Source organism: Calliopsis andreniformis, chromosome 10 (assembly GCF_051401765.1).
Source record: "Calliopsis andreniformis isolate RMS-2024a chromosome 10, iyCalAndr_principal, whole genome shotgun sequence".
Lineage (NCBI taxonomy): Eukaryota > Metazoa > Arthropoda > Insecta > Hymenoptera > Andrenidae > Calliopsis > Calliopsis andreniformis.
Window position 1 is genome coordinate 4857971 of NC_135071.1, and position 19274 is coordinate 4877244.

Here is a 19274-nt window from a genome sequence, read left to right on the forward strand (position 1 = left end):
AAAAAAATACAGTAATGCGAGAAGCTGTATCTACAGAAGAACGTTTGATAGCTACACTTAGATATTTTCCTGTAGGTCAAAATTATGAAGATCTGAAATTCTCTTGTGCGATATCATCGCAACTATTGCGAAAAATAATTCCACAAACCTGCTGGGGGATATGTAAAACTTTAAAAGATGAATATTTGAAGGTAAGTAATAATATTTCATTTAATAACATTTCATTTTTATTTTCCAAAAATCTCTATTCAAATAATTTATAAATTCATAAATGACTGTTCAATATTTTGAAAATTTGGCGTCATTGTCATCGTTTGATACGTTGGCTGTACATGTTCTATTATAGAATAATTTTCATTAAGTTTTCCTATTTTCCTGTTGTATATGACGTCATTAATTAGTTTTTCGGTTATTATTCGCTGTCGCTGATCTAATTGCTTGAGATCGCAAGCTATTTTTTTCCGGTAATAGTAAACGGATCGTCTTCCTTACTTCCCAATAGTGTTTGGCAAGCAAATTCTATTAATTTATCTCGCTTATTATTGTGCCCTGATTTTCTTTTTTCTGATATTCTTGAACAAATTGCAAATGTAGTAGTAAATGACTCAGAAAGATTTGAATAGTCTTCTACTTCAATATTATCCTGATTCTGAAATAAATAAAAATTATTTTTCTTTTTAGTTTCCAGATACAGAGGAAAAATGGCAATCAATTGCAAATTATTTTCAAACTCTTTGGCAATTTAATAATTGCCTTGGAGCAATCGACGGCAAACATGTACAAATTGTAAAATCAGCCAATAGCAATTCCTACTTTTATAATTATAAGGGTACATTTAGTGTTGTTATGTTAGCTATTGTTAATGCCAATTAAGAATTTGCAATGGTTCATACGGGTACGAATGGAAGAATTTCCGATAGCAGTGTTTTGCAAGAGATTGCGTTTTATAAAAAATTAATAGGGAAGAAGCTGAATATTCCTAACCCAACAATGCCCGAAGGAACAAATTTACAATTACCGTATGCATTTGTGGGAGATCAAGTTTTTCCATTAATGGAGAACTTAATGAAGCCGTATCCCGACAAAAATTTTTCACGACAAGAAAAAATCTTGAATTACAGATTAAGCAGAGTACAGAGAGTTATAGAGAATGCTTTTGGAATAATGCCATCCGTATTTAGAATTTTTCACTCTGTAATAGGCATTGATATAAATGTCGGTATGTAGATGCAATAACATTAGCACGTTGTAGCCTACATAATTTTTTAAGGCTACACGCACCAAATAGATATATGCCTCCCCTAATAAAATTTCCGATATAATATCATCATTAGATGCGACATTTTCTATACCTCTTTTCGGTATTTCACAGTCTGAAATAAAGCTCAGCAATTTGATGTACTAGAAGGTTGGTACGTAAACACAATCTATCGAAGCTTCTGTGGATTTGGACCCTTTAATTTTCTTCAGCTCTCTTCGGAAGCTGCACCGCATATTATGAATCTGTTCTGTTACGAAATCCTTATTTGCTAAAGGGTTTATTTCCTTGTACTTTTCAATTAATACTTCCATTGCAGCATTTTTAGCATTTTTGTCCATGTATGCTTTAGATTTTACATCCCACAAACACTTAAAATCCTTATATATTCCAATAAATTTTTCCCAAAATGTACAACTGCCTTCCAAACTCATGATTTTTTCATTCGTTGCACTCAAGATGTTTTTCGTGTAAAAATTAAAAGAAAGACTGCCATCTTTTCTCATTTTGTTTAGGTAAAATGTTTGTGCTTCTACTGATTTTGTTTCTACCAATTTTGTTTCTACCGATTTTGTTTATATCGATTTCGATGAATTCAAGTGAAACGAATTTATCTATATCGCAATAAAAATGCGAATAAATGAACGCGAATTTGGAAGGGAATCATTCATTCTAGGAAAAATTTAATAATTTGTATTTACTTTAGAATTAAGATATAATCGATCGAGAAGAGCTTCCAAGATTTTCGAGATCTTCTATAGAAATAAAAATTATATTATTTATATTTTAGTATTACCGGAAAAAATACTTGGCAACCTTATGTAAGTAGATGAGCGGCAACTAACCAAAAAAGTAATTAATAAGTCATATATTAATAAGTCATATAATAAGTCATATAAGTTATATATTACGGCCAATTAATAAAACTTAATAAAAATAGAGTATTAGGACATGTTTAATAAATAAAGATAAAATGTTATTACTTCCTAGCAAGGACTCGTTTATTTAAATTTTATATATCATCCAGCAGGTTTGTGAAATTATTTGTCTCAATAGTTGCAGTGATATATTTTTTTAACATTCTCTTTCTTTCACATGATATCAAGAGTATGTCTCATCGCCTCACATGAGACCTTGTCTTGAGGCATGCCTCGAGGTAGGTCTCATCGTGTAGGGCCTCCTTAACGAATGGTAATGGTGGTCACGACGTGTTCAAAGAAACAATTGATAAGCGGTAGCATCAGGCTCACGCCAACGCTATCGATAATGTACACTGTTACGTTTCGAACAGGAAATTTTTCGGATTTTTGACTTTCGGCCATTACGTCGGCCGGGGTGTGTCACGACAATGCTTTGTCATTATGGAATTTCCTAGTCTGGCACATTCTGGCCTTTGACGTTCAAAATTCTAAATTATAATTGTTGTGATTGTATTATACGCTCTCCTTGGAGTCGTCGTCGAAAGTCGGCGACGCGAGTGTGTGTGAATGTGTGAGAGTTGTGAGGATGTATGTGTGCGTGTGTGTGTTCTTCTGAAGCCTCGAGAAGGTGAGCATGAACACCTTAGCCGTAACAACTATCGTTACATTACGATGTTTGGAATTGCGGGTTCTCATGCGCTTGAATGAGTGTGCACCGAGAGTGTGGTCAACACCTTCTGTTGCAAGTCAAGCATCTTGTTGTCCGTGATGCCTGTTGGAGCTAATTGCAAATTGTTCATAGGGTTCCAATGCACCTGTATCTTGCATGAATTGGGACGGTTGCGAGTAATCGCAGAAAACTTTGTAATGTGACGGCGTGTCAAGAATTTGGAATGAGAACCTTTCGCGTTTGGTTTTGGAATTCGCACAAAAACTGTATACAGCGCGCGACACGACGCGACGCGCGAGCGACGATACCACGCGACGAAAACGCCGAGCGTTTCCCGCGAAAGTGTGAAAAACTTGTGTAAATTATTACAACAAGTTTAATAATTATTGACCGTCGTTAATTGTAAGGAGTAATAGAGGATGTTGTTCATGTGTAGCATTGCGCAAAATATTGAGCAACCTGTGAATTGTGAAGAAAACCGGAAATAGAGCACACGCGATATATCGAAATGCGAGTTGACAAATCGCGCGACGGCTCCCGCACGCTGCCTCACCTGATTCGTCAGGACCTCTCACGGATACGGCAGAAGATCACTGTATTGGTGATCCTCGAAGGATCCTGCCTATCCTGATTTCCGTGATCGATCACTCTTCGTCGACAAGTCGCGAGGTGCGTGACGGGAGACCGTGGGTTTAATTATATTCTATTTCTTTCTTTCCCTCTATCTTTTTGTTCTTTTCTCAATTATTAATTGTTTCGAGCGTAGATTCACGGGAGTGAATGGACTCAATCGCCCACGAAAAAAAATTCGGCAACTCGTTCAGAAAACCATAGTTCGATATAAAATTCAATTCTCTAACCATTCCGCGTGTGCTCTCTTTTTCTTTACAGTATTATCATCATTCATAGCTACATTGTATCGTACTGCATCTTACAACCGAACTGGCATACCTTAAGGATTTGATTTGGCTCATTATTGGATTTGTTATCTGGAAAAGGATTGATTACGTTGATTTCTTCAACTGCGTGAGTCTTTTGAATATTGTCTGATTTTGATTTATATATATAATTGTCTGGAATTGTTTCATATTCTTTGTGTATTGATTATATATTGATTTCTCATTGTTGTACATGAATTATCGCCTTTTCTTTCTTTTATACGATGCGTGCATTTATTAACGTCATATAATTGTGATTAATATCTTATTATATTATATAATAATTATTGTAATTATTTTACGGTTGTGTGCTCATTCACCGTGGTGCATTTCAATTCTTTCCTCTTCAATTTTCTTTGTTTATGCATACGATTATCTGTTGTTAATCTTGTTGTTAATTCAACAACAACTTGTTACAATCTCAGAGACTATAATATATTTATTTTTTTTCCTTTTGTCTTCATATATACTTTGTGCTGATTACTTCACCTTTCCAAATGCAGTATTAGCATAAGCCTCCACCTCTCGGGAAAATCGATCACGCATAGCGGGGCCCGTATGGGACTAGATGGTTTCCTAACCCATTTACCTTTATCCTCCTTGGATATTTCATTAATAGAAGTTTAGATATACTCGCGCATCGTGGCCGAGCTTCCTTTTCACAGCCGCTCTGTTATCGCGACCACACTACCATTTCGCACTGTCTCAGCACATTTAATTCACAGACAGAGTAGTGGCTCGGACTAGACGTTAGAACGCATAGAAGTATATTTTTCTCTATAAAAATACCTCCCATGACTGACCTGTGGGGTGATTGTTTATGTGACGGACGGAGTTACGAATTCTGTTCGTAAGAGAAGCGATACGAACGAACGGAGTTACGGACTGCGCCCGTAACAACACGTACAAGGTACAATTCAACTGTGAAGTATATAAAATTTTCTGTAAATATCTCGGAAACTAAGGCCAACCGTCTATTCTGTGTTAAAGAAAAAGTTATTGAAAAACACCTTCTTTATAACAATTTTGGAAGTGGACAAAATTGATGAGGAACCAGTACATCGAGAACTTGACCCTTAGCTCCTTGTCAAATTTTTTTAATAAATCGAATAAAACTTTTTCGTTTCCGACATAAATTTCGAGATAATCAAGTTTAAATATTCGCTCCGCAATATACGCACTTACGGCTAATTGTAAGTTATGATTCACCCAACGACGTATGATGTCTACTGTGTTTGTAAACAATGTTTTACGACTTTTGATATGTTACTCAAATCGCCAATTCATCGTGAACACTTAGATTTTGTAAATTTGCCACAATGATGACTTACACGAGTTGGGAATATGTTGATATAATGATTATTTACAAACACTGTAGACATTACACGTCTCTGAGTGAATCGTATCTTAGCCGTAAGTGCGTATAATATGAAGGGAATCTCCAATCCTGACTATGTCGGAAAGTAAGCCGAAAATGAACAAATTTTATTGGTTATATTTTCCTTATTGTTTCATAAGAAACCACCATCTGCCCGCTTGTACATGTTATTCGGAAACAACCAGTATTTATACAGGTTTATACAATCCCGTTTATACATTTCTTTAGAAATGAACGACTGCAAACTTATTCAAGAATTAATTCCTTTAGCACTTTGTGCTATAAGTAAAAAATAATGTTGAAAAAACTAGGACGCCCCAAGATCCTAAAGCCTTGTTCAGATTAGTCAAGTTACTTGAATTCAAATGATTTGAATGCAAGTGATTTGGAGCAAATTGACCAAAATGAAAATTGTTATTTTACGTAACTTGAAACATCACTTCAAGTTTTTATTTTGTCTAGGCACGTTCAGATTAGTCACGTTTCTTAACTTTAAGTGGCTAAAATGCAAGAGATTCAAGGCAATATGACCAATGTGAAGGTGTTATATTACTTGACTTGAAATGTCCTTTCAAGCTTCAAGTAAAGTTGACGTCTTTTAAACTTTTCCTTGCCCTGAAATACACATTGATTGATGTATGCCATGGTGTATACTGTATCATACAGGGGAAATTTCGAGCAAAATTTCAATCATCGACAAGATGTCGGACGGGCAAGTTGTGATTTGTATCGCTCGCGAGTGTAAACATATACAGGGTTTCCCAAACTAACTGCGGGAGCCGGAAATGGGAGATTCCTACGGTGATTCTAAACAACATTTTCCTTTGCAAAAATGTCCTCCGAAGCTTTGTTAACGAGTTATTACCGAAAAACCCCGACCAATCACAGAGCGCGAATAGCGAGCGCTCGGCCGACCAGCGACAGGGCACAAGTTACGCGGAGCGTCTGCTACTCACCGTGCTCGAGGCTTGTACAAGAAACTCAAAATCTTTACGTTATTGCCCAATTTCTCCTAAACTATTGGATGAAAAATTATGAAAAAAAATCAGAGACACGCTGGCTATCACGACACATATTGTGAAATTTTTTCAGATTTTTAAATTAATTATCCAAATTGTCAAAAATAAAAACGAGGAAAAAGAATTTAAAAATGCCGATTTAGTAAAGTAATACCATAATAAAAAAAGTAAAAAGCAATGTTTTCGTAGTTCCTACGGATTGTACGTTATTTTACTGTGTATTAAAACATTGAAAACTTTAGAAGAATACTTATTTCATAATGACTGAACGAAAATTGGACGTATTAGTTGCTGTAATCGATAAAAAGTACGGACACATCGATTTTTATTTCTTTAATTATGACGGACCAAAACAAAAAATGTTTACATAAATTGAGATTAATAATATGACTCTAGTAATATGAGTAACTAGTCGCGGTAAAACTCATCCATTCGGAGAGGAATTCACCTGCTGCTTGAACACTTGCTCCATTGGGTCATTGTGCCGATCCTGATCATTGGGCAATGACGGTAGCGTTGATCGCAGGTATACAAGACCACAAGAAGCCACATTGCATTTACAACACTTCGCGGTCACGAACACTAATCACATCACCAAACGAGCACTTGACCTTTTATTGATCGACAACGATTATTATGGAACGTTCTGCGGCATTCCGTAAATAAATACAAGGTGTTACACGGTTCGGCGGCGAAATTGCGATCGATACTGACAATTTTTTCCGAAGTCTCTTTCCTCGTGCTCTCGCATCCCTCCAGCGCGACTTCTCGGGGTGTAGCTTCGTTGAAATACGCGTAGCTGGTGCACCGTCACTGATCAGCCGAGTGCTCCCTATCCTCGCTCTCTGATTGGTCGATATTTTTCTTTAATAACTCGTTAACAAAACTTCAGAGAACATTTTTGCAATGGCAAAAATTGTTTAGAATCACCCCAGGAATATCCCCTTAACGGCTTCGCCACATTGTGTAGAACCCCCTGTATACATAAAAAAGAAACTTCTTTGGTATATCAGAAAAGGAATATTTCGTCTTTTTTTTAATTTACTTTATCAAGAAACACCCAAACTGCTCATGTTTATAATGTATAAATGTCTTTTTATTTTTGTAAATAATAATATAAACACGGTTTATTATGTAATTGCAAAATAATTTAATATAACTTGCCTTATGGGTCATTCCACGCGAAATCGGGCACGTTTCGGAGCAAGTTCTTGTAATTTGCTCAAATTTGAATATGTTGTAGTCTTTAACGATATTTAAATGTACTCCAAAGGATTTTTCAAAATTTTGAAAATTGTCGATTTTACAGCTGTTTGAAGTTAAGTGCTACCTTTTTTTAAAAAAATTATAGCTATTGAACTAGTAAGCGGACGGAGATGAGCTTTACGGTGCTTATAGAGAAAATATTGAAGTTTGTAAAAAAAATTATTTCATTTAAAAAAAATTGTTTTTTAATCATCTTTTTTGCAATTATTTTAAACAAATGCAGGTTTTTAAGATGATGCGCGATTTTAAAAATCTGAAAAAAAAGGAGAATATAGTTTGATCCTTCCCCTTGATGGACAAACTTTCAAAAAGATGGACATTTTAAAATTGGCCCTGTGAAAATTGCCGAAAGTTGACGCTGCGTCGAGTCGCACTGCTGTGGCGGGCGCGTCGTCGCTGGCAGCCTGCTCGACTCCAGTGGACGAACGTGCGTTATTTGCAATCAAGGCGACTTCACCCAACATTATTCTACATTATCTCCGAGCATTTGCAAGGTTTAATGCAATCAATAAATATTGGTAACTCAATCTTCGTGTTATTCTTGAAAACATAAATATAATCTCTTAAATCCTAGCTTTCATTTCGAAGATTTTGGTATTAATGCAGAATGGCACTTTTTTGTAACTTCACATGGCAAAAATGAATGTGAACTTGTCAATAAGAATCATTGACAAAGAGTGAGTTACCAATATTTGCCGCCTTGATCGCAAATAATAACGCACGTTCGTCCGCTGGAGTCGAGCAGGCTGCCAGCGACGACGCGCCCGCCACAGCAGTGCGACTCGACGCAGCGTCAACTTTCGGCAATTTTCACAGGGCCAATTTTAAAATGTCCATCTTTTTGAAAGTTTGTCCATCAAGGGGAAGGATCAAACTATATTCTCCTTTTTTTTTCAGATTTTTAAAATCGCGCATCATCTTAAAAACCTGCATTTGTTTAAAATAATTGCAAAAAAGATGATTAAAAAACAAGTTTTTTGAAATGAAATAATTTTTTTTACAAACTTCAATATTTTCTCTATAAGCACCGTAAAGCTCATCTTCGTCCGCTTACTAGTTCAATAGCTATAATTTTTTAAAAAAAAGGTAGCACTTAACTTCAAACAGCTGTAAAATCGACAATTTTCAAAATTTTGAAAAATCCTTTGGGGTACGTTTAAATATCGTTAAAGACTACAACATATTCAAATTTGAGCAAATTACAAGAACTTGCTCCGAAACGTGCCCGATTTCGCGTGGAATGACCCTTATGTAATTGGAAAATTCCATAACGCTTCCTGCATACGTTACACGCTCAAATATTCGGTCTTTCACCTTATAACTTATTTTGATATTTGTGGTTTAAAAGCAGTTACGTATCTAAAAGATCTAATAAGTTTGAAAATCCGGTAGATAATACATTTCTTAAATCGTCTCAACCTGTATGCGATGTTCAGGGATCTTCAGAAGTTGTAGTAGTTAAGTACTTGCTCATGGCACAAAAAGACATTATGCCTTAAGTATTTCGTTGACAAATATGTGAAATCATGGACAAGCGTAACGACATGCGTTTTGAACTCTGTAACTTCTAAGTTTTATAGAATTTGTATGAAAGTTGTGTGCGACGCTAGACCTACTACATTATAAAACCACATAATCAACTGAAAAAGCTAGCCATATATAATATTGCACCAATTTCTCAAGTAAGCCTTCTCTGGGGTGAGTTTCACCCCTTTAAACCGATTATCCGCAAATATAAAGAAATACGTATCACTCAGTTTTTTGAGTATACAACATACGACAAGTGTATTGGTAAGGAAGTGACCTGCCTTCGGCATATGAGCAGATGGCCTTCGAATCTTCGTGCTCCCCTCCCGTCGTGTATTACGTCACACGTTGTTATATCTATACATACGCACTATTATAGTCCGTAGCGTTCCAAGCTCGGTCTTCTTCTTCGTCGAATCTTTGTGTTCGCGAACACAACAGTCAATTATTTACAATAAAATAAGTGCGTGAAGTCATTTAATCCGTTGAATTTCTTTATCTACAGACGCGGTAGCATTTCGACGCCAGGTACATGAAGAAGAACACCCTGTATATATATGTCGACTGTCGCTGCCGTATATCTTTACTCGAGAATCGGCAATTTCAACCTTACCTGAAACTTATTTCATTAATATCTCATCACACGGGCAATATTTTCTAAATTTAAAAGCATTTTTCTTATGTAAACCGCATCTGAGCTTTCCTATAAGAACAAATTCAATAAAATCGGTCAACCTATGACAGAGATATCGTAATATCATATCATGGATTAGTCGAAAATTGTATGATCTTTCTACTGATTCTTCTTATGATTTTTATTCTTCAGGCAAATTTTCGTCAACGTAATACGTATACGTGTTACACACTCATTCAGCCAAAAGGAACTAACACATGTTTCGTTCGTCGACTCTCGGGGTCATTCGGCAGGGCACTGCAGCCGTTATTGGAAAGATAATCTGCCAAGTGTTGCATGACATTTCGGACGCACCGGCAGGAAAGTTATCTGTAATAGAAGGTTATAGAACGGAGAAGCATCTTCATTCCCACAAGTTTTTGAAAATTTGTGCCACGAAAGAATTTTCATTTAAATTCTCATTTAAAACATTATCATTTCATTGTTTTAACTGCTTTCAGTTTATAATTAACTAGTTGATACATTTCTCTTCTGAAATGCAACAGAAAGTTCAAATATTGATATAATAAATATTCGAAGAAAAATTACGATAGAAATGTATGGTTATTACAACAAATATAATTATACAAGTACTACTATCACTATAAATTGTGTGGTACACCTTGCACTGCCCAAGATGTTAAAAAAATCATTTGAATTTCAAGACATAGTAAAACATAATTTCACAGAATGGATAAATCTGACAGATCCTTCCAATAATTGTGATAGTTCAAATACAAACATGATGAAAAAAGTCAGTATAACTGCTTCCAAACAAATTCTTATTGCAAAGTTACTTTTGTCCGATCACAATAGTGGTGCGACAACGAAACTCGAAAATTTCTACATCAAAGCAATACCTACTGCTAAGATACAAAAGGCAGATCACTGTTATAAACTTAAGGCAGCGATTTTCTATCGCGATAGAAGTATTGCCGATGGTCATTACACGAGTATGGTAAGGGGTAAGCGTACAACGTGGATATCCATTGATGATTTACGAGTAAAAAAACAAGCTTGACCACGAAATGCTAAAAATGCATACATATTTTTCTTCGAAAAGTGTTAATTTTTGGTTGTTATTACAGTTCAATGTTAAATACGTTCAGCGCCGAAGGCTGCTTTAGCGTCATAAGCTGCTTTGCGCACCATGTATTCTACACAAGCTGCTATACATGTAATATAATACATATAGGTCGGCATTGCGGTGTACATGGTTTCTTCTAGTAGTTGTTAAACTTACATAGAATGTATCCTTAATTCCGTCCCTTGATAAGACAGTTCATGGCTGTTGATGATCTTTGCAAATAGAAATGAGATCCCCACAAAAACTTCACAAAAGTAAAAAAATTACGCCAAGTACATGAAAACCACAAAAAAATAGGAAATTACGATATAAAAAAAATATGTGAAATCGACATGAGTTGCAAGTACATATGCCCACAACAAAATAGAAGATTGCAACATATCTCCACAAAAAAATAGAAGATTACAAAATAAAAAAAATATGTAAAACCAACATGTGCTGCAAGTTCATATCCCCACATAAAAACAGAAGATTACAGTATAAAAAAAATATGCGAAATTAGAATGAGCTGCAAGTACATATGACGATATAAGAAAAAATGATTGCAACTACATATCACCACAAATTGAGATTGTGTAACACTGACCCACACAATGTAGAATCGTGTTCGATGGCTGGAAAGCACTCAATTCTTAAAGAGTAAGTAGCATGTTTCCATCCCAGTATGCCAAAAATGCACTCGATACATTCTATTACTCATATCGCGGACATTTTAATAATACGAAGATAAAATGTAACATCTAGATATTTGCCTAGATGTCCGCGGCCTGGAAATCAAATACTTGGCGTGGCCAGGCAAGGTCAAACTAAAAACTATAAACTATGGTAGAATTAATTTCAAGAGGCGGCTCAGGGTCACTCAGCCCCTCACGCGCCTTTCTGGTGGTTCCTCCGTGAGCTCACTCTTCTGTCCCACCAGAAAAACGCGTAAGGGACTGAGTGACCCTGAGCCGCCTGTTGAAATTAATTCTACCATAATAAAAGTGTACGCAATCTGTTGTGACGTTGCGCTTAGCGTCGTCCCCGTTTTGCGAAAGTACGCGATATTAGTGAAAAGAAGGACCGTACGGCCCCCTTGCGAAACACATGCCGAGAGACACCTCCTGGGGGAAAATATCGTGAATTTGGAATCGTCGCTAATTCCGGGTGCCTCCTTGCTGAGCGCGCACGACGTTTCAGGGCCGTAGAAGAAACCTGAGGGACCCTGAGGCCGTTCCCATCTCCTGGTCGCGCAGTTTCCGGATTCAGGCGTCATATCTACACCGGATGGTACAGGGGCCCTCCACCCTCGGAGTTCAGAGATTTGCCGCTTCTGCGGAGGACCAGAGAGCCAAGGAAAATCTGCCCACAGCAAGCTAGGAAATGGTCTCGCGGTGCTGCCCTTCTACAACGGCTCAAGCGGAGGGCGAGGGTGGAGGAGAGCCCGGAGGTCGTTGTCCAGGTGGCAGGAGCCATAGGAAGTCCTGGGGAAGTCTCCACGATGCCGAAGAAAAGCGGATCCTCGCCGGAGAGCAGCGGGGCCCCGCATACGCGCCTGAACCACCGCGAGTACGCCGAGGGGCTGTCGCGCTTGCACGGGGGAGGGACGTGCCACGAATCGGGAGGGTCGCATGCGCGCGTGCCGAGCATCGTCATTCGTTGCCGATACAACAAAGGCGCTAGACGACGAAAATAAGGGTAAGCTGCATAAATTACTTTGGTCCCTAATTACCGGGCACCAAGTGCCGTTAGTGCTAGGCGCGATTCGGGTTTACCCCTGGGCGTCTCCGATATCGTGGTATTGTGTAATTTGCCGTCTTGTTTCGCTTATTCCGGTGTCAGTAAGATCGACGCAACTTTTGTAACGGGCGAGTCCGCGTGTGCCGAGATTGTGAGGACACGTGTTTGTTTCTGTACGGACCACCTGTAATCTTCCGCAACCGTGCCGTCTATACGGCTCTATATTGTCAAATAAACATCTGTGGACGATAGTCGACGTTTTGTCTTTGCCTTGCCGTGAAGACTTGATTCCTCTGCGCGTCCGAACCACGACTTTTCCTCTTCCGTCGAGCTAGTCGACATTTGCCGCCGTACCTGCACTGCAAGAGTCACATATCGTTGTTGGTTTTTCGTTTAGTTGGCACGAAGGTGCCTGGCGCCCATTTGGATTGTCCTTTCTGTCGAGCAATTTGCAGGGCGGATACGGCGAAGTTGTCGTGCTGTCCTGCCTCGAGCTCACGGCAGCTCGACGTAGGGAAACCTCTCGTCAAACATCTCTACCGAAAGAAAAAACCTGATAGCGTCAAAGCTCTATTTAGATGTTACATTTTATCTTCGTATTATTAAAATGTCCACGATATGAGTAATGGAATGTATCGAGTGCATTTTTGGCATATTGCGATGAAAATATGCTACTTATTCTTTAAGAATTGAGTGCTCTCCAGCCATCGAACACGATTCTACATTGTGTGGGTCAGTGTTACACAATCTCAATTTGCAGCTGAAACGCTATTTAGTTTCTTTATTTCACCCCACAGTGCAGAGTAGTCATTTTACATGAGTGTCATTAAAGTTCGAGCGTAGCTCTGTTGAACACAGCATTTTAGCTGAGTATATGCAATGATGGCATCTTAATAAGCGCAGTTGGAAAGCACCGAATCTTACATTGTGTTATACATTGTCCCCTTTCATGCTGCTGGAAAGCACATTGATGTACTTGCAACACATTTTATCTTGTTGTGGGCATATGTACTTGCAACTCATGTCGATTTCACATATTTTTTTGATATTGTAATTTCCTATTTTTTTGTGGGGTCTTCTTGTTTTGTGGTTTTCATCCTTCTCTACCGCGTGCCCCCGAAAAATATCGTACTCCTATTTTTCCATTTGTCTAAATAGAGCACTACAGCATATGTAAAATTCAAAAGATCGGAAGAGGGCAATTACTTAGTGTTTCTCGTTAATGGATATTTTAGGGTCGGCGAAGGTAATTAGACCGTTCTTATTTTGCTTTCATACAATTTATGCTTGGGATTTAGGATTGAGACTAATGAGTCCTAGCAGCAAGCAACAGCTGACAGTTATGTACAATGGGTCTTCCAATTAATGTTTAGTAATAGCAAGCTAAAGAATGATATTGTTCCTAAAAAGTCTTGTCACAAAGTCAGGAAAGCAATGTATTTTGGTAAGACGACTTTGATGGGCCCACAGCTTTTACTCCAGACCGTCGCAGTCGACTACGAACGTTTCTTTAAAGAAGCTTCTAATGCTTTGCACACGGAGGTCCTGATTTTTCATACATTTTGTCTTCCCAGAAAAGACAACCAAGTACAAAGGGTTAATTATACGCGTATTATAATACATGTATCACCGTATGAAAGAACTTTAATTGTAAGTACACATACATCTTAAAGTAAGGAGAAAGTGGCATAAACCAGTACTATCTTTAATTTTCGTTCCCTTAATCTTCGAGCCCAAAACCTCAGAAAAATGAATATTGTAAAATAAAAAAGTTATCACTCAGAATAGTATCATAAAATAAAAAAGTATCACTAAGTATAAGGGATGATCTTCAAGATCTGAACTTATCAGACGAATCGTAGAATATTGTATACAAAATAATTATATTTAAAGTTTATGATAAGTATACCATTTTACAAGTATATAAAATGCATTAATAATACCTTTGTAGCTTTTGTTGCAGCTGCAGGAGTGTAACTCTGAACATCAGCTTCAACCAGAATATAAAGCTTACAGTCCTGTTGAAACGAAATCCCAATACGGTTATTTGTATGTAAAGGGAAGAATGTTCTACCATACTGATATGCTAACCAACTGGAAACATCAACTTTTTGCTAGGAAAAGGGCAATTAATTAAATTAATTATACACTTAATAATACAACATTAAAAATTGATTTTTACATCGTTATTACAATACATACTTGAGGGTATATAGTGCATAATCTCATGTCACCATGGTACCATAATAATTCCTCGAGTCTAGCATCTTTCTTGTTTGTGCATAAACAAGACGTCACGAATTCGCCAGTTTCATAGTTGTCCGTAGAAGAACTTGCATCTTAAAATAATATACAAATTATCATTATATTCTTCATACGAAAATATTTACTATTTTTCTTATAAAATAATGATATCCTCAAGTAAAAATATATTCTTGCGTTTCTCACTATAAACTCTGCTACGGTTAGGCAAAGCCTGTATTGTGCAGAGCTCCAAAATCAGCAACCAGCAAAGGAACAAAAAGCATTCATTCGATAAACTTCATTGTATACTTCGTCTGTCCCCACGCAATGCTACACGTAACTACCGATTAATAATTGTGTCCGATTTGACCAATAATCAAAATGTGCGCGCGTGTTTTTATGATTGTGTTCAAGTAAGTTAGCTTATTATGCTACAACCAATAAAACTTGTATTCCTTCCGAATGTGAACTCCTCAGCTCTGCACAGTATCATGCAAAACTGAAAAGTGCAAAGATTCACAAAATTGACAAAATCCTGGACCTAAACAATATCCAATTTTGAATTACTGTCACTTCCTAAAAACAAAACTTTTACACTCTTAAGTTAAATTTCCACGAAGATGTTTCTACACTAAGAAACAAATGGAAAGTTGGAGATAGTTTTTGTGTAATAAATTGAAAAAATATAAACGATTTCAGCGTTTTTAAACAATTTTTTTCGCAATCGAAATCACCATGTACTTAAATATTGAAATCTCACATCTCCAAAAATCTATAATGAAAGTTGGTGTGCGATTTATATTACCCAGTGGTTTCACTTTAAATGAAGTGTATATTATCGACATAATAACACCTAAAGTAAATTACGAGGAATTTTATACGGTCGAATACATGAAAGATACAAACTCATTATGATGAAGAGAGACAAACAAAATGCTGAAAATTTCTTATTCGAATGTAACGAACCGTGCGCCGTAATACATAAAACGTTTACAAATAGAACAGCTTACCTGTGAAGAGGGAGTAGGATTCGAATGGCGTACGTGTAAGAAATAAATTTCATAGACTATGATTTCTCTTTAAAATAAAACATGAAATAATTTATTAACCTACATGTTTTACACTACTAAAATACTTAATTCTATTCTTGTAACCATACAAACTTACGTCTTTTGATGAAATAGATTCTTATTAATATATGAACTGGTATTTATCGCGAGGTTCTATATCGACGGAATATTAATGATTTATAATCTGAGCAGAGGGTAGTGATGATCAATGTCAATATGGATCAAGGAAAGGCCAAAGAGCTGGTTAAAGCTGCCTCGGTCGGTAATCAAGGAGCTGATCAAAGCTACCTCGATTCGGAGGATCCAAGGAGCTGGCTAAAGCTGCCTAGATCGAAGGAACCAAGGAGCTGGCTAAAGCTGCCTAGATCGAAGGAACCAAGGAGCTGGTTACAGCATTCTGCTGAACTATCTTCGTTGTATTTGTATCTCTCAGCTAGTGCTAGTGCTGCCTTATTTATACCAGAAAATTGCCTTCCTCTTTTGGGCCCAATAACTGCCCTCGATGTAGGGGTAGCGTAGTGTTGCACCTGCGTGTTCAGGAGTCATAGCAGAATACGCGCTCCCAATTGGTTCTGAGGTTGTGGCGCATACATCTGGTGGTGTTTGTGCAGGCATACAGAGAGCGTCGCTTGTTGATTGGCTCGTGCTGTTATCATCCAGTCGTCATCCTGTCGTCAATGCGTGTTCCATCACACGCTATGGCGTCGCTCCTATGAGATGTCGCTTTGGTGACGTACTGATTTTGTGTGCATGCGTGATGGGAAGCGTCTTGTTGTGTGTTAGGGGTTTAAATCACTGCCACTGTTCAGATTTAGTTATTACTCATTATTTATTAAAGCGTAAAAGAAAGATTGTCTATTCAGATTCGGTTTCTTCATAGGCGAAATCGTAGCTAGTTATTACATTATTATACAATATTATTTAATAACTGTTTAAATTCATTATACTTTCCCTCCTCAGGGAAAACTGCCAAATTAATAACAATAAAAAAAAAAGATACAGATGGAAGCGATCCATCCAGCTACCGACCAATTAGTCTTCTCCCAAATATTAGTAAAATATTTGAGACAATTATTAACGATTCAATAAATAGCCACTGCACAATACACAACATAATTCCAGACACACAATTCGGATTTAAACGCGGACACTCAACGATACACGCCATTACTAAATTCACGTCAGATATCTAGTGAGCTAGATGCTGAAAACTGTGTTGGAGCCTGTTTTATAGACCTAGAAAAGGCTTTCGACACAGTGTGGCTAGACGGTTTATTCTTCAAATTACTAAAGAAAGGATTTCCAAAACATTTAATTAAAATATTATGGAATATGCTGCATGACAAGCATTTTTTCGTTACCATAGATAACCACAAATCAACTATGTATGTCACCATAAACAATGGACTTCAACAAGGTACGGTAAATTCCCCCACCCTGTTCAGCATTTACATCAGCAATCTATTGTACTACAAATGTTTGGTGTAACGTCCCACGGTCTTCCCTCTCACTCTATCCTACCCTATTTCTCTCTATCAATCGCCGTCTCTCTTTATCCACTACCATCTCTCTGTACCTCATTGTATTTATTTCCTTTTCTTTCTACTAATACCTTATTATTATATATTACCGCGTATTCTGTTATTTTAATACTAATTAATATTTTTGTACTTTATTTTATGTCATATACTATAGGTTTCAATTATATTGTAATATAAATATAACGTATGTCGTATGTTTGCATTTACGATTAGAATAAGACCGCCATTAGAAATAAGATATTACGCATGCACGAACTCCGACTGACGGGTATATAAGTAGCTGCGAAAGCAGCAAGAGACACATTTCTCCCTGGCATCGGGTTTCGAATAGACGAAGATCTTGGAAGTAGCTGATATACTTGTCTAGTGAGATCGAGACCGCTCCTTCAGACGTAGTGACCGTTCTAACAAATAGTAATTGATGCTCCTTTAATATAGAGTTCGTGCTCGCCCCAAGCAGACGAATCGCCTGCCAACCAGCACTAGAGAGAACAAGCCATTCCTAATCGGACACACTTCCCGAAGAGTCTTTTCTCCAGGGTGGCGACTGATGTAGAAAAGGTAACGAAGGGCTTACAGATGCTCAGGCAAATAAGCAAAGATTACATGTTTCATGAAAATTTGAGACCGTTTCGAGGTTATAGCCACCTATAACTTTAGCAGCGACCAAGGCATACGAGACAAGATGTATTGCAGACACACACATTCAACACTCACACTGCGCCTCTATAGAGGATGCTCTACCGCGAATAATATAAATACATAATTACATAACCTAACTCTCGTTCAACGATATATAAGCGTAGTTATACAGGGTGTCCCAGAATAAGTGTAACTCCCCAGAAGGGGTGATTCCTGGGGTAATTCTAAGCATCTTTTTCTTTAGCGAAAATTTCCTCCGGGCGTACGTTAACGAATTATTAACGAAAAACATCGACCAATTAGAGAGCACCTATAGCAGACGGACGACCGTCCGCTGATAGCGCACAAGCTACGGGTAGCGTTCGCTACTTGCTGTGCTCGAGTCTTGTACCAGTGAGGTGGTAGGTAACAAAAATAAGAATTCTCTCCGTAAGCGTATCACACTCTTTTAAGGGGGCAGACTCCTTCGGGGCCTACTCCGAATCGATCGAAGCGCTGTTGCGGAAAAACGGGCATTAGTGAAAACATATAATTTATACATGCGACATTTGATAATGTGGCATCTAGCGTTATCCTGTTGAATTACAAATGAGAATTGCGAAGGTATAATTGCCAAATCGCATCGTAGGAAAGTTCTGTCACGCTGTTGCCACATCAATTACAATTTTATGCATCAGTAAATCTCTACTGAATACGCCTTGAGCCGATATTTTGCTTCATACGGAATAAAGAAAAGGACGGTGCGAGCGAGAAAGAAAGACTATTACGAATAAAACAATACATATGTGCCCAAAATTATGAAAGTAGTCTAAGAAACAACATTTTCGTATGAGATTCACACAAAATTTCACATTTATAATAAATGTTCATTAATCAAGACTAATTATAATGTTACGTAATATAGAAATATTTTCTAATTTATTCAATATATTAATCCTTTCAATATCCCAAAATAAGAAATATACAATTTAGACCACTTTCATAATTATGGGCATATATATATACTAATATGTGAAATCCTAAAACTTATATATATAGAATAAATAATTCATTAAATTCATGCTATTCATTCATTCATTCATTCATTCATTCATTCATTCATACTTTTTAAGAAATAAACAAACGAAATTATTTTAATTTTTTTTTATTTAATAATGAAAATGTTATGAGTGGTATAACTGTAATCTGTTGAAAGGTATACAAAAATTAGAATTATTTAAAATAAAAATTGAAAACAAAAAAAAATAAAAGCTTCCACGAGATTCGAACCAGGCACCTACAGCTTATGAGGGAATGCCTAATTCACACTCAACTAAGATTGT

General features: G+C 37.1%; 2 protein-coding genes and 1 pseudogene across 3 annotated transcripts in view; 1 reads left to right on the top strand and 2 right to left on the bottom strand.

Moving 5' to 3' along the window:
* The window catches only part of Hcs (holocarboxylase synthetase-like protein), a 348010-nt gene that overhangs the window by 289231 nt on the left and 39505 nt on the right, over positions 1-19274 (bottom strand). For both annotated transcript variants that reach the window (XM_076386483.1, XM_076386482.1), the window contains exons 4-5: positions 14658-14794; positions 14399-14569 (exon numbers count right to left, since the gene is read on the bottom strand). In XM_076386483.1, coding sequence (XP_076242598.1) covers positions 14399-14569; positions 14658-14794 — 308 coding nt within the window. The remainder of the gene's footprint in view (positions 1-14398; positions 14570-14657; positions 14795-19274) is intronic.
* Positions 15-1227, top strand: LOC143184746 (uncharacterized). Its single transcript, XM_076387209.1, has 3 exons — positions 15-191; positions 682-864; positions 967-1227. The coding sequence occupies exons 1-3, from the start codon at positions 15-17 to the stop codon at positions 1225-1227; spliced, it is 621 nt and encodes a 206-aa protein (XP_076243324.1).
* LOC143184747 (uncharacterized) lies at positions 1239-1692 on the bottom strand (annotated as a pseudogene).

Bases quoted from the DNA above. Each gene is read 5' to 3' on its own strand.
- LOC143184746 (XM_076387209.1), top strand. From the start codon at position 15: ATGCGAGAAGCTGTATCTACAGAAGAACGTTTGATAGCTACACTTAGA. The intron at 192-681 runs GTAAGTAATAAT...TTTTCTTTTTAG, and splicing joins TAAAAGATGAATATTTGAAG to TTTCCAGATACAGAGGAAAA. The intron at 865-966 runs GCCAATTAAGAA...TTAATAGGGAAG, and splicing joins TTATGTTAGCTATTGTTAAT to AAGCTGAATATTCCTAACCC.